The sequence below is a fragment of the Lampetra planeri genome, chromosome 44 (assembly GCF_965212315.1).
Source record: "Lampetra planeri chromosome 44, kcLamPlan1.2.h2, whole genome shotgun sequence".
In the NCBI taxonomy this organism is placed as follows: domain Eukaryota; kingdom Metazoa; phylum Chordata; class Hyperoartia; order Petromyzontiformes; family Petromyzontidae; genus Lampetra; species Lampetra planeri.
Window position 1 is genome coordinate 7402626 of NC_136150.1, and position 25435 is coordinate 7428060.

General features: G+C 44.0%; 1 protein-coding gene across 1 annotated transcript in view; it reads right to left on the reverse strand.

Moving 5' to 3' along the window:
- The window catches only part of SUCLG2 (succinate-CoA ligase GDP-forming subunit beta), a 133959-nt gene that overhangs the window by 76138 nt on the left and 32386 nt on the right, over nucleotides 1-25435 (reverse strand). The window contains exons 3-6 of the mRNA XM_078614550.1: nucleotides 13727-13826; nucleotides 9673-9763; nucleotides 7711-7863; nucleotides 1357-1446 (exon numbers count right to left, since the gene is read on the reverse strand). Of these exons, the coding sequence (XP_078470676.1) occupies nucleotides 1357-1446; nucleotides 7711-7863; nucleotides 9673-9763; nucleotides 13727-13826 (434 nt within the window). The remainder of the gene's footprint in view (nucleotides 1-1356; nucleotides 1447-7710; nucleotides 7864-9672; nucleotides 9764-13726; nucleotides 13827-25435) is intronic.

Sequence of the window (25435 nt, forward strand, 5' to 3'; positions counted from 1 at the left end):
AATGCCACCGACAGCGCCGAGTAAGCCTGGATCTACACGAAGGATTTGTTTGAGATTTGCAACAGGGGCATTAACTGCACTCTGAGCTATATAGGACCCAGCATATTTACACACCCATGGCGTCAACACAGAGGTGTCCTTCAGAGATAGAAACATGCATTCAAGTAAACAAAAAATTACACGATAAATAAAGCCATTAATTTACATGCTCAAACAAAACGCGTTGGAGCCGGCAGTTGGCTTTGGTTGCTAATCTCGTAGACTATTTAATTACATTTCTGCAGAAAAAAGTGGATGTCTGTAGGTGAGCAAAAAAATAAGGAAAACAATCTGCTTACACGACAGCGTAGAATAAATGTATTTTTTTGTGAAAGTGGACATCTAATTAATCACTCAATAGTAGTGTAATCATGATGTTTCTAACAACTTAAAAGTTTCTTGAATTAGTCAAAGCACACATCATCCGAGCAGATAAAAATCAAGAGTGGTCCCGTTCGCCATTTGTGCATTGAAATGCAATTAACCGAGTGAGTGTTGGATGAGGGAAGGTTTAGCGAGATATAACTTGTGCAAATGCAACTGAAATTAATAAAGAATTATTATTAAATTTTTCCAAAATGTGTTTTTTCCAGAGTCTATAGTCAATTAAGAGGGAAATCACTGCCAAGGACTAAATCACCCATAATACACCCAAGCCTCCTACGATCTTGCAATGCGAGAAGAACTAAGACTTGGTTAGCACTTTAATTAGACAGCGTCTGGGAATACCAGGTAATATAGACTTGGGCTGCAAGGTGGAGAGAATATGGCAGTCGTGATATTGATTTTTTTTATTAATATTAAAACATTTGAACATGTGTTAAATGATGAAGGCTGGATCTCAAAACGCTGTAAAATTTACGACACGCGCAGTTTTGTGATACAGGAAACCACAGGCATGCGGGAACGCAGCCGAAACTGGTCCTAACAATTGCCCAAGCTCTGGAGGTCCTATATAGGAAAGTTAGACCAAAGCCATGAATGAATGTTTGTCAAAGTGAAAAAAAACCGGGTGCATGAGTTTTCTCCAGGTACTCGGTTTTCATTCGCACATGAAGCCAAACACTAAATCGAATTAGCCAAACATCATCATGCAGAACCCTGCTGAAAATGAACCTTGACATTCAGCGAGGCTTTTTTGGGTAAAGGAAATTATTATAATTTGAATCGTAATCATTCGACTACCATTATGGGTATACTATACAGCGAAAAAAATGTTCGACAAAATAGGTCAGTCAGCGGAAAACTATTTTTAGAAACACATACAGCTTCAAATAATACAACAATGTAATATACTGACAACGTTTTCTTTCTTACCTGTTTCTCAAGCTTGCCTTTAAAGCCCAGGTTTTTGGCCATCTGCAAGGCTTGCTGATCCTTGATGCCTTCCACGATGTCTATGGCCTCCTACAAAAAGAATGACATCGCATCCACAAGATTGGTACAGCGCAGGAATTTTAAATCAAACAAGTTAGCCGTGTGCCACGTGCACAACAATCCAAATTCCCTTACACTCAGCTTCAATGCTTGCAGGTAATGTGAAAGAGTGATCGGACTGAAGACAGTCCCCAGGAACGGCAAAGTCAATTGAGGCCTTTCATGTCTTTGTTATGATGTCCCCATTTGTTTAGCTGTTCGTGTTGACCAATCTTCTCCAGCTGTGTACAGGCTAAAGCTCAAGGTAAGTGGTGCAATTTTGTTTTTTCTTTGGAATGCTGCCTAAAGCCAACGTTGACGTCCGCCGTTTAATGCAGACTACGAGGAAAAAGTGAAGCTGCCTGCAACGTGGCGGCTGCAGCTTGCAACTTCGTTCAAGCCTGCAATGATAATGGTCCTAGTTATAAAAGCAAGATGCGGCTTTGATTGGCTGAATGAAGTCACAAGGTCATCATGACAAGATGGTCAAACGTGGCTGAATGTGTTTCATACGTATGACTGCATGTGTTTAATAATAATAACTGTTATCTCTATATATTTCTAATTTACAAATGTATTACTTCTCTAAAATTCCCGTTTTTTTATTCCTAGACTTAGCAGATGCCTTTCCTTCCCTATATCCCATACCTGGCTTCCTGGGCCAAGACCACCTGGGTGAGAAGGGGAGGAACGTGTTGGGCCTAGCGTTGCCACCTGCCCCGGCTTTGCCAGGATTGTCCCCTTCTTGATGTAGCTGTTCTGTGGAATCTCCAATTGTTATTAAGCATTTAAAGAGGGAAGGTGGTGCGTGTCCATTGCGTAAATATAAATGCACCACTCAGGAAATGGAATGTGCATGTCGTTTCCCCTCTTCTGATATTGCTAAATATGCTCATTCCTTTGACATGTCCTGGGCTTTTGTACCTCAAAAGGTCACAACCCTCTGTTATGACTCCCAGACGCTATTGTTTTAATAATTACATATAAAACCATTTTTGAGTTTAATGCCTGTTGCGTGCAACGTTGTTGCATCACTGAGCATTGTTTTAATATGGGACGTTGCAGATTGACAAAAGACTGTAAAGAATTATTCATTTAACAAACAGCAGACGGAGTAACCCTGTGCAGGGAACAGCTTTTCAAGAGAACAAATACACGATGATGATGATTATTATTTTTTCAGACGAATCAAATGGACTGGCCGGCATGGAAAGTTGTACGTAGGTTTTCGCAACCGAGCACAGCAGCGTTCGTGAAAACCCCGAGCATTTCACGCGGGGGCGGTTCTCCTCCGCCATTCCATGTCGCCGGCGAACAAAGCCAACAAAAAAATTCAAGGCGCCTGAAAAATATAATTACGGGGGCCAAATGTACATACTGTGCACGTACGTGCGGGGCAATCAGCATGGCTCCCAATGACTACGCCTCCTCGGACGGCAGGCGGGCCCGTGTTGAATTTCGCAGGAGCAAACACTCGGATTTTTCTCGAGGCTCCTCCGGTTTTTCCCCTCCACATTTATAAACATGTGTTGAGTATATGGCTGCTAGAAATTTCCACGTGATAATCAACTTTCTTGAGGTATCATTTGTGGCCAGGTCGCTTCTGAAATTGCTATATAGCTCAGTGGGCCTTAGCTGGTAAAATAATAAATATTCTTTGTTTTTTTCGGTAAAGTCACGTAGTTAAAAAAACTAAAATACTGTATCACTTGATACAGTAATTTTGCTGTGACGGTTCCACCTGAAGACGGAAGCTTGTGTTGCCTCCGAAACGTCGTGATTTAATTGAATTTATTATTTTCTTTTTTACCTAGAGTATGGACCCTTGCAGTCACGAAAACTTCAAATCTACAGTGAGGGAAAAAAGTATTTGATCCCCTGCTGATTTTGTACGTTTGCCTACTGACAAAGAAATGATCAGTCTATTATTTTAATGGTAGGTTTATTTGAACATTGAGAGACAGAATAACAACAACAAAATCCAGAAAAACGCATGTCAAAAATGTTATAAATTGATTTGCATTTTAATGAGGGAAATAAGTATTCGACCCCCTCTCAATCAGAAAGATTTCTGGGTCCCAGGTGTCTTTTATACAGGTAACGGGCTGAGATCAGGAGCACACTCTTAAAGGGAGTGCTCCAAGTCTCAGCTTGTTACCTGTATAAAAGACACCTGTTCACAGAAGCAATCAATCAATCAGATTCCAAACTCTCCACCATGGCCAAGACCGAAGAGCTCTCCAAGGATGTCAGGGACAAGATTGTAGACCTACACCAGGCTGGAATGGGCTACAAGACCATCGCCAAGCAGCTTGGTGAGAAGGTGACAACAGTTGGTGCGATTATTCGCAAATGGAAGAAACACAAAAGAACTGTCAATCTCCCTCGGCCTGGGGCTCCATGCAAGATCTCACCTCGTGGAGTTGCAATGATCATGAGAACGGTGAGGAATCAGCCCAGAACTACACGGGAGGATCTTGTCAATGATCTCAAGGCAGCTGGGACCATAGTCACCAAGAAAACAGTTGGTAACACACTACGCCGTGAAGGACTGAAATCCTGCAGCGCCCGCAAGGTCCCCCTGCTCAAGAAAGCACATATACATGCCCGTCTGAAGTTTGCCAATGAACATCTGAATGATTCAGAGGACAACTGGGTGAAAGTGTTGTGGTCAGATGGGACCAAAATGGAGCTCTTTGGCATCAACTCAACTCGCCGTGTTTGGAGGAGGAGGAATGCTGCCTATGACCCCAAGATCACCATCCCCACCGTCAAACATGGAGGTGGAAACATTATGCTTTGGGGGTGTTTTTCTGCTAAGGGGACAGGACAACTTCACCGCATCAAAGGGACGATGGACGTGGCCATTTACCGTCAAATCTTCCCTCAGCCAGAACATTGAAAATGGGTCGTGGATGGGTATTCCAGCATGACAATGACCCAAAACACAAGGCCAAGGCAACAAAGGAGTGGTTCAAGAAGAAGCACATTAAGGTCCTGGAGTGGCCTAGCCAGTCTCCAGACCTTAATCCCATAGAAATGCTGTGGAGGAAGCTGAAGGTTCGAGTTGCGAAAGGTCAGCCTCAAAACCTTAATGACTTGGAGAAGATCTGCAAAGAGGAGTGGGACAAAATCCCTCCTGAGATGTGTGCAAACCTGGTCGCCAACTACAAGAAACGTCTGACCTCTGTGATTGCCAACAAGGGTTTTGCCACCAAGTACTAAGTCATGTTTTGCAGAGGGGTCAAATACTTATTTCCCTCATTAAAATGCAAATCAATTTATAACATTTTTGACATGCGTTTTTCTGGATTTTTTTGCTGTTATTCTGTTTCTCACTGTTCAAATAAACCTACCATTAAAATTATAGACTGATCATTTCTTTGTCAGTGGGCAAACGTACAAAATCAGCAGGAGATCAAATACTTTTTTCCCTCACTGTAGATTAAATAAATAGTTAATAGTTTAGAGTTTGCAATGACCACCGTCTCTGAACCTTGCTGCTTTTCAATCACGATATTCACAAGTGGTTGTATGTTTGAATGACGGCTTACAGAAAAATAAAAGCGCGACTGGAAGATTTCATGTGCCACGAGAGTTGATAGAATAACCAACCCGCATTAGTGCGACTTAACATTTTTACCGAATAATTGTAAAAATGCGTGTATTGTTCATTTTATTAATCATTCTTTAATAAGAGCTTATTCATTTAGTCGCATTTCCCCATTCATTTTAAACGACAAAAGTAATGTCGCATATATATCGTGCAAATTATCGCTGAAATGTAGTTTGAAAAATGCGATTGCACCACATATCAAATGACGTGAGAATTGATTATTTATAGCATATGAACGTTCTACGCAGATGGTATGTGCGTGTGACATTTCGTTTAAGAGTAAATGACAAAACCCTACGATACTGATGGGCAAACACATGTGCTAAGAAGAAGAGCCAATTGCACCAAAACTTCCCCTATTATATATCGTATTATTATTTTAAGGCCACAGTGTTGTTATTGAAGGTTGTGTTGAGTTGCTGATGTCAATTGTGCTTGTACACCACTGCCAACGCAGAAGCATCAAATACAATTTGATTTTAATGAGAAGCAGTACAAATTAAATGTAAAAAAGGGACAAAGAAACTAATAATCATTCTTGAATGGAACTGTGATTTGAGAACCGTGAATATTCATCGCAGGGCTGGGAGGGTGAACTGATTAGTATCCTGTTGATATCCTTGCAGTTTTCTTCAAACCTCATTTCTAACAAGTGCAACAACAGGGTTTGGCAACTGTTGAGACAAAGCACATACACAAAGGACATAAATAGTTCCCAATTGAAAACACTTCTCGTGTAAAAGGTTGAAGGCGCTGCCCTGCAAATGCTTTCTCGTGCTCCTGCTGGCAGAAGGATATCCACTCTGGGGGGATCGAGAGATCCTCTTCAGTGGGCATTTAGCCTCCTCTTCCACGCTGCTCAGACATCTTCGAAGACGTGGGAGTACCCATACACTTACTAACGCCACCAACAGCACACGCGGATCTGCCGACCGACAATTTGTGGTGGAGCCATCCATACTGCCGAGTGGGCAGAGGCGGAGGGACCTTGTTTTTAGAAACTTGCCGCATTACTTCAACAGCCGGGCCAGGAGATCCAGCAGGTGACCTCTGTGTGCCAACCATTCCCTATTCTCGTCGGTGCTACCAATAATCATCTAAAACGGAACTAAACTATTATTATTTTACGAGATAAGGCCAACTGAGCTATGGAGCTCTTTTTCAGAAGCGACCTGGCCACAAATGATAGCTTAATGAAGTGGCTTATCGTGCAGAAATGTTTAGCAGCCAAATACTCTTAATAGCTTCGAAGAAAAAAAAGTAAAAAAAAAAGAGGACCTGGAGAAACTCCATGCGATCACAGAGAGAGAGAACATGCAAACTCCAAATATAGAGGTGTCAGGGTCAGCATCGAACCCACGACCTCCTGCATACCCGGCAAGGTAGTCAACATCTCGCCAATGCAGCGCCCCTAAATTTTTCCTTGGAACCGAGTTCAACTTTTGAAGCAAAAAAAAACCACTGAGAACGTGCACACATGGTGACATGGTTCTCAGAGTGGAGAAATGTCACGTTTCGAACAGGAAATCCCATTACGGATTTGGAGAATAACATCGAATATCACACGTGCTGCCGCAACTCGAGTATGACAGCACTGCGGTTTTGTCCGTGCTACTTACAGGTGTGTCGCAAAGTAACGAATGTTCTATTAACTTATGGTGAAACGGAAGACAGCATTACAGGAAATTCCTGGATAACTTTAGACCATAATACATTGAAGGGAGCGGCGGCGTTTGTTTATGGGGGGATGGGAGTGGTGGGAGGGTGGGCAGAGGAGAGAAGTCGGGTTCACTTCTGCAAAAGCGCTCTACAGCTCATTGGGTCTTACCTGGTAAAATATATTTCGATTTAAGGCTTTCGTGACTTCAGGGATTCATCTTCATGGTTCTTTCGGTAAAGTCACGTAGAAGGGAAGTAATAAAATAATAAAATAATAAAACATAATAAAATATTATTTTATAAAATATTATTTTATAAAATATTATTTTATTATGTTTGATTTTATTATGTATTATTATTTTATTATTTTATTGACTTATGTTTTATTATTTTATTATTTTAGTGACTTTACCGAAAGAACCAAGAAGATGGTAAAATATATACAAATATCACGGCCGGTTCAGTTATCACTCACCACTGATGATAGCTGTGACAGGAATTCAAGCTCGGGCTGCCAGATTCCGTCCTTCGTTCGTGAACACATTTATAACGTGCGCAATTTGAAAGTGAAACAGAGAAGCCCGAGGAAAGAGCAGAGGGAGTCCCCGTCATTAAAAAACGGCACTCACTCCCGGCCACCTGGCCGGGAGTGGGTGCCGGCATGCGCAGCGAAGTAGGGACCTCAAAATCTCAGTCCCTACTTCGCGACCAGGGACTCAATCGGTCGCCCCAGGGAGCTGGCCACAAAGGATAGCTCAACGAAGTGGCTCATCACGTGGACATTTATAGCAGCAAAAAAACTCCAAACGCGCGTCATTTCTCAATGTGGAGAGGAAAACCGGAGGACCCGGGGAAAAATCCACGTGAATAGAGAACATGCAAACTTCAAATATACAGCAGGCGTCAGGGTCGGGATCGAGCCCATGACCTCCTGTATACCAGGTGAAGGAGTTAACATTCCTCGTTTTTAGCAGACGCACCTTGAAGATGAGTTCGGGGTTATTTTTAGCGACCTCTTCGATGTCCATCCCGCCGCAGGGGCTGCCGACGAGCACGGGTCCGTTGAAGGTCCTGTCCATGAGGATGGCGAGATAGGTCTCCCTGGAGATGTCCAACGCCTCCGCGATCATCACCTGCGCGAGAGGAGGGGGTTTCCCCGTGATCATCAACATCTCTGGGCTTACCACTTGTTCGCGACCGTGCCGTACAGCTCTTCGACTGCGGCTTCGGCACCATGTCCGAAGTTTCGCTCCAGAGCGTCGGCAGCTTTTTCAGGAACGTCGCGGCCGGACAACACGCGGTAACGACCCGAATAGACGTCGGAGAACATCTAAGTGTTTGCACAAGACGTGTACAAGCACTGTTTTTTAATCCACTGCAAGGTGAGGGCTTCCCCCACGCAGTTCCGGCCATGATACTTTAACTGACCACTCTTTCACGCCGGTCAGTGCAGGCTGGTGAAGCATAGTACGGTTTAACGATGACATTGGCTGCATGGCCCTACTACCCACCAACACAGCTGGACCAGCAGACAATAACACCCGTTCGAATTATAAAATAACGTCGCATCCCTCTTTATTTTCTAAAATATATAATTTCAGCTAGCTTCCTACAGGCTGCGTAATTGTGCGCTATGTGAATTAATCATTGGAGATACTTTGAATGTCAGGCATGGTGGAGCAGGCATGTAATTTCACGGAGATAATCACGTGACACTTCCAACCCTGCTGGGCTGTGAGACAGCCAGGAGATGGCAGTACAGCAAGTGGATTATAATTGTGCTATCAGCATCATGTCATGAGATAAAGACAATTGAAATGTCCACTTTCAGGGAACACCTCTTTATAACCTGCTGAGACTGCTCATCTGCGTATCAATCAGACCACACTTACTGGTTTTGAAAGATGGAATGAGCCAAATTAAGAAAAAAAAACTCACACGATGGGGTTTTTTCGCACATTTACTGATGATCGGGGCTGAGACAATCAACTCACTCCGCTTGAGAACACCGCTTTAATTCCGGGTGTGTGCCCTAGATTCGAACCTAGGATCTCAGGGCTACTGGGTCAGTGCTCTAACCCGTGATCGTATGTACACCTGATCACCTCTAGCAGTGGGTTCTTAAACTCCTTTGTTGTGTGGACCTAATCCCATGGGTATAAATGTGTTTTTCCCCAATACTCTAGTTTCCTTTCGCTTGCAAAAACACTCCTCCAAGAGGAATTGGCTAAGCCACACAATGCAGGAGTTTGCTGAAAATGTAATCTCCAAACGAAGTAGGGCTCTCAAGATAGATAAATAAATGTCTACGTGTAGCATCATGAAGCCATATATTTATCATTGGTGGGAACCTGCAATCGAAACACAGAACACTACTTGGAGCAATAGTACCGCAGGCTACTATATATTTTTCGTATTTAATTTGTTGTATTTGGTCGTGAAACATTACAAGGAACGAGTAAGAAATACCTTCTATAAATTCACGCACTTTATTAGACCGTAAGCAAAAGCTGACCGCAAGCACCAAAAACATTATTTTAATAGCAGAAAATACGCAGGGTGTGCGTGTGGATGCGTCACCTACTCTGTGTATGTGGGAAGCGGTGGTGCAATGGTTAGCACACTGCGCGAAGAACCCAGCGATCCGAGTTCGATTCTCGCTCACGGCCAACATTGGTGACGATTATCTGGACCGGTCACGTGCCCCTCCGAATCAACTCTGTCTTAAATGAAGTACCTGGCGCGGTGTGTAGTAAACATCAGCACTGGGGAGACAAAGGCGGCCGGGCGTGATGCTGGTCACCGACATCCTCGTGTGCCGCGAAGGCCTTCATAGATGCTCGCTAACAGCAATTGCCCCAACAGACTGTTGAGGCTATTGGGGACATCTTTGTTGTGTGTGTATACATCAACATTAAAGTTAAATGGAAATAGCGTCTCACCTTTGAAACACAAACGCCTTCCTTGGGGGTCTGTTTTGTGACGAGGTTAAAGCCGAGCATTTTTGCAGAAAGGTCTTTCACCACCTGAGGACTGTTCAGCAGAAACACAGATAGACGGAAGAAGAACAACAACAAACATGAAAGAGTTGTAACACAGAATCAGAATATTTACTTATACTGGAGGAATCCGATGAGCTATAAAGCTCTTTGTCACACATATCCACAGCAGGGGCGGGTCAGACCGTAACAACAAACATGACAAAAATACGACAGGAGTGCCAAGGATAGGAAAGGTCAAGACAAATCACTTACAAAAATACAAATAAAACTAAATTATGTTTTATCTTACCAGGTAAAGCCCACTGAGCTATTAACTTATTTTTCATAAGCGACCTGGCCACAAATGATAGCTCAACAAAGTGGCTTATTACGTGTACATTTATCAAAGCAAAACAATTAAAATAATCTCAATGCATCAGCTGCGCACGTAACATTTCACCTCCCTTTGCGAGTCGATTAATGTTCACTCTTTGGTGGGAAGGCGGGGGGGGGGGGCAACAATTAATTGTCATTAACAGTGCCAAGGATTGGTCGCTATTCAAGATCACAATTCATATTGAAAATCATTGTTTTGCTAGATTGGTAGAAAATTTTGCGGACTCCAGTAGCTGCAGGAGCCACAGGAGCCGCGGAATTGAGCGTTCCTTCCCTCAAGATGTTTTCCACAAGCTTCTGCAGGCATTTCGATTTCAAGCTTTCGTGACTGCAAGGATTCATCTTCTTGGTTCTTTCGGTAAAGTCACGTAGAAGGAAAATAATAAAATAATAAAAATAAAACATTATTAAATAATTCTCACGACGTTTCGGCCACAACGCAAGCAGCCGTCCTTAGGTGAAGAACAGGTCTGTCGGAAAGAGGAGGAGGAAGAGGAGGAGGTAGGAGGAGCTGTCTTCTCGACAGACCTGTTCTTCACCTGAGGACGGCTGCTTGCGTTGTGGCCGAAACGTCGTGAGAATAATTAAATGTTTTATTTTTATTATTTCATTATTTCCCTTCTACGTGACTTTACCGAAAGAATCAAGAAGATTCTGCAGGCATCTTTACGAGTTGAGCCGATTTCAACTCAATACGATGGACTGCTAAGCGGCTGTGAAAACCTCGGTGTTCCAACAGACAGCATGAACCCAGTCGACTCGATTATCCCCGCTAATGACGGGGAGGATGGCCAAGGATAATTCAAAATCGTTGCCAATCCAAAAATATACATTTTCCGCGGATTTCTATGCCAAAAATACAGGTATAAATTAAAACTCACAAAATTAATGAGGATAAATCACTCAAAACGAAGCACAACTGACGATTTTGATTGTTACTCTTTCGATATCGAACGAATGCGCGTGCTCCATCATCACACTTTCCTGCTCCCCCACAGAAGACTACGCTCACTAGATGGATAGCAGAGCCGCCCCAATCACAATGAAACTCCACCCACTGTTGTAAAGATATGTAACTACTGTACTGTAGCGGCGATCACGTGGATTTCGGATTCACCGGAGCGCATATTTGTTCGGTTTAAGCGCGTGACTCATAATAAAATATTTCCAAGAATAGCAATGTATAACTGGTTTTAGATTATTAATTTGGGCTTAAAGAAAATCCATCAGTTATTAATTTACGTCAAAATCTCAGGTGGCAAGTCAATCCTGAAATCGGATCAACCGCAAGCAGATAATCGAGAGTATACTGTATTCACAAGCTCACAATTCCATGAGTGTAAGAATCAATGTTAATGCATTGGAATGGCCCAAATGGTACGGTGAAACCCCGGGAGGCTCTTGTCTGGTTTGACAGAAGGTGTGTTGCCTCAATGTCTTTACAAAGTCTTCAGATTTATTCTTCTACTCATAGGAGAGAGAATGTGTATTTGCCTAAACAACGGCTGCATGTCAGTGTCTGCAAATTGGTGTACATTGCATGAAAACAATAAATAAAATTAATACATTGCAGCCATTCTTAATCCACTAGGGGATGAAGGCCTCGCCACACCATGTCAGTCATTGAGGGTTGTTTTTTCTAACCATACTTCACCACACTGAACAGTGTGGGATGGCGACAGTGAGGAGGAGGAGGGGGCAGGAATGGTTCTGCTACGAATCGTCGCTAATTTGAACTCCAGCCAGGAATCAAAACCGGGCACCGGGTTTGTCGCACTGCAAGTTAACCAGTGCGTCACTACTCTTAGGTCTTTTCGGTAAAGTCAAGTAGGTAAAAATAAATAATAGAAATAATAGAAATAAAATAAATCACGACGTTTCGGAGGCAACACAAGTCTCCGTCATCAGGTGGGACCGTCACTGCTGTACCAGTGAGAATGTAATTTCAATTTAATCGGAGCAACTGTCAGCTGAAGATGCTTGAATACAGGCTGACATGACTTGAGCGGATGGGAAGCCCTGTTTGCATGTACTACACCGTTACAGCGCAGCCTTTGTGTCAAATTTAGTTTGTTATGATGGTACCACTTACGTCGTTTTGCTACGCACAACTAAAATTAGGCATGGTAATAAATTAGTCATTATCAACATTTAGCTTGTGAATTATAATGTAATTAACATTTCATGCGAGCTATTGTGCAGTGGATCAACTTCATACCTTCTGCTGGGTAGAATGTTACGATATTAAGGGATTTAATGTATCCTCAAAATGTAACTTCCAATGGTTGTTTAACATTACTGTTGACCGTGTTGATGTTCACGTGGTATCCTTGTGAATGTTGCGACCAACTCGGTGAAAAAAAAACCTCCATCATGGATCATATTTTTGACCTAAAAAAAATACTTGAAACTAAAATGTATTTTCAAGTCCATCTATACACTGTGTAATCATGCGATAGCCTTGAAAATGATCACAGAAAACGCAATCTTATCTTTTCATAATTGCATTCAGAATGCATGTGTCAAATCTATCTGTCGATAACATTCATATACGAACATGTATATATAATTTATCAAATCGAGCATGCCGATAATTTCAAAGCTATGAGACCCACGGTACAGATGGCAGCATTCCCACAAACTGAGTCACTTTGAGTGGGTTTCTGAAGAGACATAGATTGCAATTATAAGATATACCTACGGATTATGTTAAGAGAACTGCAGTTGAAGAACATTTACATAATCTTTATCTGTCCTACAAGTAAGAGTAGCAATGAAGTTTTTTTTATGTGAAATACAAATTACACGTTTGTGGGTATCGTGATAATTGTTACACCATGAACTCTGACATCGGATTGTATCACGAACAAATAATATCATGGCAACGCAAGTTGAACTTCCTTCGCCCCGTACGTAGCCAACCTTGGTAATGGAAGGTGCAAGCCGACTTGGTCGCGTGCGTTGGTGGGAAATTTAGGGCCCAAAAAAAGGAATGGATGATCGCTTCGCAGCTTTATCTGCGGTATATATCAAAGGCATGCAACGGTGTTGACAGGTCATTAAGTAAATGTACCTGTCCCGAAAGGAAATGAATTGTCTGCAATATGCTGAGATGTACCGGGGTTAGGTAAATTACCCCGGCATGTTCTATGTTATTTAATACAGTATATCACACCTAAGTGGCACATTCTGAACGTATACGCTGCATTACCGGGTTAATAAATGGATCGCATTCCGGCACTTGAAATGAGTCTCGTGTCTCTAACGTGCGTTGACACAGCGCATGCGTGCAAAAAGGGACTGAGACAAGCGAGACAATTAATTAAAATGCAAGACAATTTAGGGAGAAAATAAACGTAAGAATACTTATTCTTGGATCTTTCGGTAAAGTCACGTAGAAGGGAAACAATAAAATAATAAAAATAAAACATTCTCACGACGTTTCGGCCACAACACAAGCAGCCGTCCTCACTTTACCGAAAGATCCAAGAATATGAAAACCTGCAGTCACGAAAGCTTTAAGTAGGGATACTTGAAAGATTTATTAACGTATACTATCCAGCAGTGGATCGGCCATGGCCGATTAAAATAGAAAGTGCGCGAGCAGTTTAAAACTCACTCCTTGGTGAGATGAACACCTCCCTTGAGCCCACTGCTGAAGGAGCCCTTGCCTCGACCTCCCGCCAAGATCTGAGCCTTCAGAACGAGCTCGCGAGCCTCTGTGGAACAGAGCAGACAAAATTTTGCATCAAAACAAGTGTAAATGGACACCGGCGGGGGCTAAGAGACGGTAACTCCGTCGCCTGGTATGCGGGAGGTCGTGGGTTCGATCCCGACGATGACAATGCCTGCTATATATTTAGAGTTTGCAGCGCGTGGTCGCGTGGATTTTTCTCCGGGGCTTCTGGTTTTTTTCCCACCACATTTAGAAACAACGTGCGTTTAGAGTATTTGGCTGCTACATATTTCCACATGATGATAGGCCACTCGTTGAGCTGTCGATGTGGCCAGGTCGCGTCTGAAAAAGAGCTACATAGCTCAGTCGGCCTTACCTGGTAAAATAAAACAATTTTTTTGTAAGCGTTTCTGCTACTAGGGTGACGTAGAGAAAGGGGCCTGCTGAAGCGACCGCCACCCCCCGCGATGGGTCACCTGATGCACGATTCACCGATGAGCGCGATCGCATCCTCACGACACCGTACAAGGGGAGAAACAAACGGACGCGATGAGAGTTTGAGGGCGACGGCAGGGAGGGGTGTTTTTTGGGATTCGTACTTTAGCAGAGAAAAGAGTGGGTAAAATCAAGCAAGCAAGAGGCAATGCTATCATTGAATAATTAATGAAAATGCTTCGTTGTGTTAAAAAATCTAAAACTAAATTGTATTTTTTTATTTAAAGCTTTCGTGACTGCAGGGATTCATATTCTTGGTTCTTTCGGTAAAGTCACGTAGAAGGGAAATAATAAAATAATATAAATATAAAACAATAAAAAATTCTCATGATGTTTCGACTGCAACACAAACAATCATCAAAAAATGCATCATTTTATTGCTGTGGATTTCACGCCTGATGATGATTGCTTGTGTTGCAGTCGAAAGGTCGTGAGAATTTTTTATTGTTTTATATTTATATTATTTTATTATTTCCCTTCTACGTAACGTGACTTTACCGAAAGAACCAAGAATATAAATTTTATTTTATCACGCAAGGCCCACCAAGCTATAAAGCTCTTTTTTAGCAGTGACCTGGCCACAAATGATAGCTCAACGAAGTGGCTCATTGTGTGGAAATGTATTGCGGCTAAATAAAAGCATGTTTCTAAATGTGGAGGAGAAAACCGGAGGAACCCAGGAGAAAAATCCACATGACCATGGGGAGAGACGCATGCAAACTCCAGAATATACAGGTGTCAGGATCGGGATCTAAACCATGAATTCCTATATCCCAGGCGAGATGGTTACCATCATGCCACCGCAGGACCCGTGGTGACGAGCAGTTAACATTATCTGGGTGCGTGCACAGCGCTCGCAATGCTCATTTCGAGTGCTTTACTAGCGATCCGATTTGCATTCCCCAACACAGCTCTGCCATTCTAACGCGGCGTGAACAATGGATCAATCGCACGGTCAGACTCGGACTTCCGAGTCCTGCTGGCAAGGCCACCATTGGGCTAAGCAGCTCCCTCCTCGAACGAGGAACGACCGCAGGCCAAGACCGTCGGCAGTGGCGGCAGTTACCGGATGTTGCAAGCCAACAAACTAGCGATGAAACTCTGGGGTAGGTGCACTGCCAGTTCAGTTTCTGTGTGCCAAACAACACCTTTAGTATCATTATAATTACTATAATAGTAGGAAGGTAATGGTACAGGCCTACAATATATTGTTCTGAAAGGCGGTCGTGCCTGGTCCTGGCCACACCACCCCGTAATAGAGCAGTCCAGGCCTTCATAGGTGCTCGTGAACAACACTTGCCCCAACAGTTTGTATACAAGATATATGGGGGGAGATCTTTTTTCTTTCTTTGCATGGGAAGCATTCTCCATTTGAAATCGATATTTGGGATCACTCACACAGTTGACACCTGAATGTCTTCTGTGAAGGTGCAAAGGTTAACACCCCTTTTATGGTTAATCATCTCACTCGCCACACTCCGAACGGGTCCGGAGCTCTCAAGGAAGTTCGAGGCGATTCTGATAAGTGTGATCAAATTCACACCTTCCATGCTCGCAGGAGCAGCAACAGCAGCGGCGTTTGGCTAGCCATCGAAACAAGAGACGGTCCACCACATCGTGCGCTTTCAGATGCACTTCTGCGGCCGTCTGGAACGCTCTTCCTTCCAAAATTATGAAGCTGCTGGGGACAAACACTTTGAATCTCAAATTGAAACAAATTTCTTCAGGACTGCTTTTTGTGTTAAGTTTGTTGTCCTTCCCCCGCACCTTCGATTAGCACGATTGGCTATGTACGGTGTCAAAGAAGTTTAACATACATACGTACACAAGGCACATACTAAGGTAGCAATAATGCCGTGACGATGGCTGGAGACCGGTATCTTCTTTCCATGCTATGTCCATACAAGTTTCCTTTAATTTTCTGTAAAGTTTTTGCTCACAAAGAGTGCTACACGGAATCATTAACACGGGGGGGGGGGGGCTTTCATACAGAGGTTAAGCCTTGTTTTCATCGGCGGTTTAGAGGCTTAAGATTGTCGAAAAAGTTATAGCAGTGCAGGACCTAACTCTAATTCTCGGTTCTCAGCCCACCACAACAAAAAACTGGATTTTAGAATTCCCGTTAAACCCAATGGTGTAGCAGTCAGGAGTGTGTGGGTGACCAATGTACGAATAACCACTGAAAAAAATGGCGCAGGGAGGGTCACGTGGGAGCTGGTAGGAACGTTGGGTTGCTCGATCAATGGCCAGGGTCAACGGCGGCGTGGTGTATTCCGCAAATATACCCGACTGTGAGGGCGAGCACAAGCCGGCATGAGTAGGTTAAACGTTGAGTTTTATAAGGGCACCCCGGGGTGACCAGCTCCTCTCCACCCAGCCCCACCCCTCCCACCCAGCCCCACCCTCCCCACACCCCACCCAGCCCCTCCGTCCCCACCCAGCCCCTCCCTGCACGACGGACGGACACAATAATTCCCTGTGGGCTGGTGTAACCTGGTGGTCAATTAAAGAATCTGCATTGCTCACAGTTGCACGGTCTCGGCTTTAACACTTGGGGTGGCGGCGGTGCCTTTGCAATTGCGGCACCTAAACTCTGGAACTCCTTTCCCTTATCGAGGTCAGGTCTTCCGAGACACTTCCCAATCTTCAAATCTCGACGAAAAACACATATGCTTAAAATGTCTCTCTCTGTAGTTATTTACAAACGTCTCACTTCTTCTTTCCTTGCTTGACGTTAAACTATTTCAACCTTTTCATGCAGAGCACCCTGAGAACGATTGTTGAAGGGGGCTTTATAAATGTAAATTATTATATTATTATTATTCCCTGGGTGCCCGGTTCGTTTGTTGCCTTGTCGGAGAGCGCGAATCAGCGAGCGCCCACGTGCGAATAATCAACATCTCTTCCTCGGGTGTTGCCCGGAGGGTGGGAAGGAAGGGAGGTGTGCGAGGCAAGGAAAAGGACAGCTCTTGAAATGTGACACGCGACCTTTTCCCTTGCCACATGCAAGTGTTCCACCGCTGAGGGCCCATCTTCTCCTCGATTACTGCGATTTATTTTTTTGTTCAAGCTCCCTTCACTCTGCAAATCCATATTCTCGCATGTGAATTAGGGGCGTGACAATTCCCTCGCGATCCCAAAAACATATATATTCATTCATATAAGGAACATCATAACTTTAATTGCCATCGCTTTCTTTCATTGGCCACATTCATCCCCGTTTCGACTCACTTGCCTGTCTCCGTGCCCTCAACTGGCTACCCATCGCCAGTAGGGTCATATACAAGATCGCCTGCCTCTGCCACCATGCCGTCACATCTGCCTGCCCACCGTACCTTCATTATTGCCAACTTGCAGCTCAGCACATGGCAGATGTCTGCTCAGCGCGACTCACGACCTCCTCTTGATACCAAGATCCAGGATGGTCATGTCTATGTGCCGCTTCTCGGTGGCCGCCCCAACAGTCTGGAACGCTATCCCTCTGCACATTTGCAGCATCACCTCAATCGCCTCCTTCAAGAGACACTTAAAAACTCACCTCTATAACCACGCTTTCGAGCGACTCTGAGCTTGGCTCCGCGCCTCTGAGTTGCGGCCGTTACGTCCGCAAATTTGTGCGCGTTATAAATTGCATTATTATTATAAACGGTCTCAAAGAAATAGTAGAGTAACCAATAATTTTAACGCGAGGCTCTCTCCAGTGTGCACACGAGCGCGTACCTGCACAGATTTAACGACCACGGCCGAAAAAACCTACAAATACCTGCAGACCGCACGGCAATTCGGCCAGATCATTAGCAGGGCCAAGGCATAGCAAGAGCCAATACGACACCTCTGAGCTAAAGGGTACCAATTATCTCCTCCTCTGCCATTCCCCAGCATGAAGCAGCTGCCGAATACTGTCTGTAACAGCCTGCCAAGTTGCCACACCGAAACCTCACCCACACACCGAAACCTCACCCACACACACAATCAAACTTCAACATTATTATTACGTTTCACCCAGAGTCGTCTGGGTGCCGTAAAGATTGGGGTTAGCGGTGGGGGTGGGCGGCTCGCACTATGAAAATATTGCACCTGTTTTTTCCTGTGACGGTTCAGTAACCTTGAGCTGTCGCATTGTACACCGTGTGCCAAGGCTTGTTCAGGAAAGTGGCTAAAATGTAAAAGTAAAGCTGTGACCCTCCAAATCATCACTTGTTCAGGCTGCCGCTGGCGCAACTACCTGCATTGGAAGGAGCACTGGAGAGCCCCTCTCTCATGGGTATATTGGCCTACTCTTCCACGACAGTGGAAAGGGGTTGGAAGCACCCACACTTGATGTCTGCGAAAAAGAGCTTTATAGCTCAGTACCAAAAACGCGACCTGCTGAAAAACGGAACAGCAGTTTACCCTTTTTATACTGCTGCAGACAGACGGCAAAATGTATTAAACTTGTTCCATCAGGCAAGTTTATTCATTCCCTCGGTTGCCCACTGAGCAAATCAAATCGGCGCAAGTGCACCGTGCCAATTGGCAGACTGCTCACGATAAAGTTTAAGCGGTGAATCTCCTACAATGCTCACCAATACGGGGGGAGGGGAGGGGAGGGGGGGCGTTAGAGGCAGATCCCAAAGTCCGCGTCCTTTCCACGAAAACTACCTCGATGCAAGAAACACGCGCAGATAAACAAAGATAGGAATCGCCACCCGCTTGCAGGTTACTCGTCTTATCCGCTGCACAAACAATAGGAAACATCGATGAGACGGATAGTAGGAGGAGTTCCCACGGATCGATTCTGGGGCGTGGATAATAGGAAGGGCAAATAAGAGTGTGGTAGATAAGAGGCCTCTCCCCCGCTGTGTGATGTATCATAAACAGTGCATGCCAGCACAACGTGAAGACCCACAAATCTGATATCCTTCACTGACATTTACCAACTATTTTCACACTTTGCACTCAAAGAAAAGCCACAGGAAATGCTTGGGTAATTTATTGATGCCTTTCCTTCACAGAAACGTCAAATAGCTGCATATGGACGAATTCCAAAAAAAAATAAACACACAAGGTCGCATTTGTTGTGTGCCGTCGGATAATATAATGCTGCAAATGAACCTGCAGCCATGGGTCGATAACGTCGCGGATGGGGAAGAAATCTGACGCAGCCCCCCCCGCCTGCGAAAGCACAAACGGCATGCGGTCTACAGGCGCAGCGGGGTGGATGTTCATCGCGAAACCATCCCAACGCACGCCAACTCAACTCCCGGGCCGACGCTTCCAACCGCTGGACAATACACCTTCGATTAGCACGGTTGGCTACACACCGTGACGAAAGAAGCTCAACATACGTACAATACAAATGCTGGAAAATTGAACAATAAAAACACGTCGACGAAAAGAGCACTGGCATGGGTAAAATGCTATAGTTTCCCCATTAACTTAATTATAAACAAACGACACGGATCATGAGAGCGGCGTTATGATCGGCCGAGTCCTGGTGTGCTCTGGGGGTGTACACAGAGGTCGGAAAGGGGCTCAGTACACTGCTATTTAATGAATAAGAAAACCACAGAAAGAACTTTAAATCGATACTCCTTCCACCACTCATTGAGCACCGCGACTTTCTCTTTAGCGCAGAATAGATGTGGTTATAACAACCAATGGGAATCAATTTTTGCGGAGGTATTCTCAGCTGTACATCGCTCTCTCCGACGTTGTATCAGGTCGTATCGTCCCTGTTGTTCGGAAGGATGTCAGACGTTTCGCTCCACAAACAGGGGAGCTTCCGCGGGAAATCAACGTATTGAATTAAGTGAAACCCGCCACATTAGTCAATAACCGTCTTAAGAAGAAAAACTTAGTTTATTCGTGTGCCACTGCCAATCAGTTTCACCAACAAACGTTTGTTCACTTGAACAAACGTTAAAATACGTTTGAACGTTTGTTCAAGTGAAGGAAATAACTATGCGATATGTTCAAGTAAATATAATAACCCATTGTGTTTCGATTTAAAGCTTTCGTGACTGCAGGGATTCATCTTCTTGGTTCTTTCGGTAAAGTCACGTAGAAGGGAAGTAATAAAATAATAAAAATAAAACATAATAAAATAATTCTCACGACGTTTCGGCCACAACGCAAGCAGCCGTCCTCAGGTGAAAACCAGGTCTGTCGGGGAGACAGCGTCTGAATGAAACAGCACACGTGCTTGGAGCATATATATAAGCTGGGTTGGGAGGGGGGGAAAGGGCGCTTCGACAAAAGAATTTGCATATCAAGAGGAATTTAGCATATTTATGGGAAATGCAGGAATGTGATTAGTACTACTTATGGCCGTGCATTATGCAGGATTAGCAGCATCAAAGGGAGGGGATATGGGAAATGCAGGTATGTGAATAGTACTAATTATGCCCGTGCATTATGCAGGATTAGCAGCATCAAAGGGAGGGGTAGCATTAATAAAGGGAAGGAGTGTTAATAGTATGTAGCTGCAGTAACTAAAACCAACACGTAAACAACTAAAGCAGAAACTACATAGTATCATCAGTATACTAACTATACTCTACAATAAGCTGAGTTACTAACAGTAAGTAATACATTACAATTCTACGTCGTAAAAATTATATAATATGCTTCCATCTAAACTTTATTCTCTTACATTACACGAGTCTACACCGTACTATATACTGCCATAGACAAACCCAACGTTAAATTATATACTGTATTGCTATAAACCACCCTATACCTTATACATTGTAATATAACACTATGTATTATACTACCCACCCTAATGTATATCACACTGCTATATATTCACTATACAATTACGATACTATATATTACTTTGAACATTGTATTAAGCATATAAATGTTATACTATTTGTTATTATACACTGTACCATTGACCATCGTGTCAATGGGTGAGTAGTGGGAGGAAACTTGCAGCGGAGCAAAGAATCCATTCCCTGCGGAGAATACATTGTGTCCTGACTTTTGGCCCACCCTGTACTAAGAAATTGAGGCCCCGGGAAGAACACAGCACTGTTCGGGATGGAAAACGAGCCAGTGGTGAAGGCTACTCGGGAGGGGGGGGGGAACAAGGGGGAGGGGATGAGTGAACGCACGTGAGATGGCATCCCCCTGTGGAGAAGCAGCAATGAGATCAGCCCGTGCATGGGTGTCGCGTGGTATTTTTTTTTAATCGCAAAGACTATGAGAGATGCCGGTAATTGAGGGAGGCCTTCATCCAGAAGTGGAGAGAACATGGTTGATGTTCTTGGTTCTTTCGGTAAAGTCACGTAGAAGGAAAATAATTTAATAATAAGAATAACACATTATACAATGTTTTATTTTTATTATTTTATTATTTTCCTTCTACGTGACTTTACCGAAAGAACCAAGAAGATGAATCCCTGCAGTCACGAAAGCTTTAAATCGAAACATGGTTGATGATTATGACATGTTTTATGCCAGTGGTAATGCTCACAGAAGGTGACCTGAGCATCTGTGAGAACTTATGAGTCACTTATACTATTTATATTAGAACTTTACGACCCGACTTCGCCCGGCACTTGGATTCGTCTTGGATTAATACACGGCCTACGCGGAGGGTGGGGGGGGGGATGTGTGACGTCTGCAGCCACACTGCGTATCGCTGTCGCATGCGGGTGACATCACAGATGTGACGTCACCGCTCACTTGCCGTGCAAAATGTATGCATTATTGCGCCCCCCCCCCAAATTACCAAAGTCTATTTTTATACGTTTTGCATTGTGTACAGTTTGGAAGCTACCCACTTGCTAAATTTCAAGTTTGTTGCATGTCAGGCAGTATGCTAAACGTTTCGAAGAGACACACATTCACAAATTTCCCTTTTATATTATTTTTATTAAAATATCAAACAATTGTACCCCATGTCCTGCATTATTGTAACTTCAGGGCATTGTGCTGCGGATCAAATTGTGGACAATATAGCAGACCACTGTAGTCTGCGCTATTCCAACGGAGGAGGAACAGAAAAAACTCCACGAACTCCAACTCGTGAAGCCGTCTCGTCGTGGCCAGCAGACCATGACATGGGCATCGAGCTCCTGAACAGATTGCCACCGCCATCATCAAACGCAATGACAAAGCTGAGGGCGAAATCTGTACGATTCCAACTTCAACTTGCGCAACGGTGGGAAAAATGTCGACCCATTCGGCGCCGCCATCTCCACAGTGCAATGGCGTCAAAGTGCCGACAAGTCCGAATGCGTTGCGATGGTAACGGACACCTGACCATACGAGGAAGAAATAAAAAGCAAACGGCGCGATTTTGAGCCGCACGTTGCAAAGTTTTCACCACCCAAGAGTGCAACATTTGGCCTTGTGATGGCCGAGTAATTGTCCACGTGTTACTTTTCAAGCTGAAGCGCCAATTGTTACGAACGGGAGAGTTTTAACCGAATTAAATGCTTGATTATTTACTATCGCCCATTCTCGAAATCCAGTCAGAATGTTCCTTTGCTCCAGGGACGAGCAATGGGTAGGCAGTGCCGAGACAGTGGTGGAAATTATCTATTCCCAAGGCAGGGGTCAAGTCTCCCCATGGATGATCGACACGGACATCTCAAAAGCAAGGTATCACCTTACCTCGTTTAACATCGAAGGAGGAACTTCGTTCATTGTTGTTGTCTCAAGAGAAATGACCCAGGTGCACGATAACCTAACTGTTTTCGCAAAATGTCATGGGACGCTTAACATCACCGCAGCAACAAAATGTTACATTTGGGCAATTCACTCCCAAAAATAAAAAAGGGCAGCTCTGTTCGAATCGCGGGGCTATTCGGCGACTCAAACCGCAGCACTCTCGCCTTCCGACGGCCCAATTCTCCGCGCTTATAAATAACCAGATGCGTGCAACATATCGTTTACCTTATTTACATATAAATGAAAAATTATTGGTAAATCGTGGAAAGATTGGCACGTGCGAGAAGAGGAATTTGAGAATCCCCAGGAAACGTAGAGACCCTTGTGCCGTATTTATCAAGAGAGGATGTGAAATAAGCATCAAAGGTACACTATTACGATGAGACGTTTGATCATTAGTTGCAACTGGATGAAACCGGGGGTACCTTAATGGTCATCCTACTGCAAGCACAAAACACGCAGGCATGAATGTCGACATCCGCAGGACATTAAATAAAGATTGACATGCCAGCAAAATAACCCTGAATGTTCTCCGACTACCATGTACATTGGAGGCTAAAGCAGAGCTGAGCTTAATTCCTACTCAGATGTAAGGAGAAGCTCAGAATACTGGGCGTTGCAGGCTTGGGATACGGCGCAGAAACAGATTCTTGAATTTCACAGAGCAGAGCCTTGAATATTACCCCCCCCCCCCCACTCATACGTGTGGGATGGTGGCTCACACAGACTTGTGAAAATCCCAAATTCGCTGGGCTGTCGAGTGGCCAGGAGATGATATCACAGCAAGTGGGTTTGTGTCAATGTTGCCCCCTCGTGTGGCTTCCTCCCACACGAAGACCCCTTTAATGGAATTGGCCAAACATCCAAAAAGTAGACGCCCTCCTGGGAAAAAATGTCCGGAGACTCAACGAGCGTCTTACTTGGAAACATAAACGGGAAATAATAAAAATAAATTGTGCATACGATCATAAACCCACTGTGCATCTATCTATATACATCCAATAATAGGATTTTTCTCCTTTTTTCTGGCAACAAAACTGAAACCTTTTAATGAGGAATCATGTCTGCATTAACCACAATACCTGCGGTCAGAATGCAAACAAAAAACACGCTCTGATAATGTATGCATTGTCCTTGAAATTGATTGGTCCACACCAGAGACAGCTTTCCTTAGAACCTAGTCTCACATGGTGTTCGACCAGATGATGCCAAAAGGCGCACAACTCAAAGACAGAGCCCTCATTACTCTGATAGTGCGTTGTCTTTGAGTTGTGTGCCTTTTGGCGTCATCTGGTCGAACACCATATGAGACTAGGCTCTAAAAAAAGCTGTCTCTGGTGTGGACCAATCAATTTCAAGGACAATGCATACATTATCAGTGTTTTTTGTTTGCATTCTGACCGCAGGTATTGTGGTTAATGTAAACATGATTCTTCGTAAAAAGGTTTCAGTTTTGTTGCCAGAAAAAAGGGGAAAAAAACATATATTTTGCTACTGGCAAAGGAGGCCTCATGATATATACATCCATTCGCACAAATATGCTCCAATACGCAGGACACATCACATGCATTGTTAGGCATCTTCAATCAGACAACTAAATGGGTCTCTGAAATAATTTCAATTAAAATGGTAAAATAATTTGCCAATTAAATGTCGATGACAACAAACAAATTAAGGGCACCACAAAGAAATAAATTATCCTTCACCCCAGTGCATAAGAGCTGGCAGCTGTCAAATGGGGTACTGCATTTTTACAAGATCACAGCACAGCATTGCCAAATAATATCCATCGGGGTATATGTGCCTGTTGTTCGATGTCTCCAAGCGAGCGCTTGCATGGACAACAAATACGTCTACATTGCATCATCGTAATCAGCAATGGTTGATCCAATGCTGGATCACGGCACGATCCACCAAGCATCTGCACCACCGGCTGATTTCATCGCTCTCCGGTCGTTTAATGCAGTTTCAACAATTTTTTGGTATTTTAACAGTAAGGCCCACTGCGCGATGTAGCTCTTTTTCATAAATGACCTGGCCACAAATTTAATCTCAACGAAGTGGCTTGTCATGTGGAAAATTTATAGCAGCCAAATGCTCTAAATGCATGTTTCTAAATGTGGAAGAAAAAAACCGGAGGACACGGCGAAAAATCCACGCGACCACGAGGAGAACATGAAAACTTTAACTATACAGGCCACTGGGTCGGAATCGAGCCCACGACCTCCTGCATACCCAGTGAGGTAGTCAACATCTCACCAACGCAGCGCTCCTTCATTTTTCCTTGTTACCGAGGCAAACTTTTGAAGCAAAAAACACCCACACTGAAAACGTGCACACATGGTGACATGGTTCTAAGAAACAGGGTGGTGGAGTGGAGAAAAGTCACGTTTCGAACAGGAAATCCCATTACATATTGGAAGAATTACATCGAATATCACACGTGCTGCCGCAACTCAAGTGTGACAGCACTGCGGTTTTGTCCGTGCTACT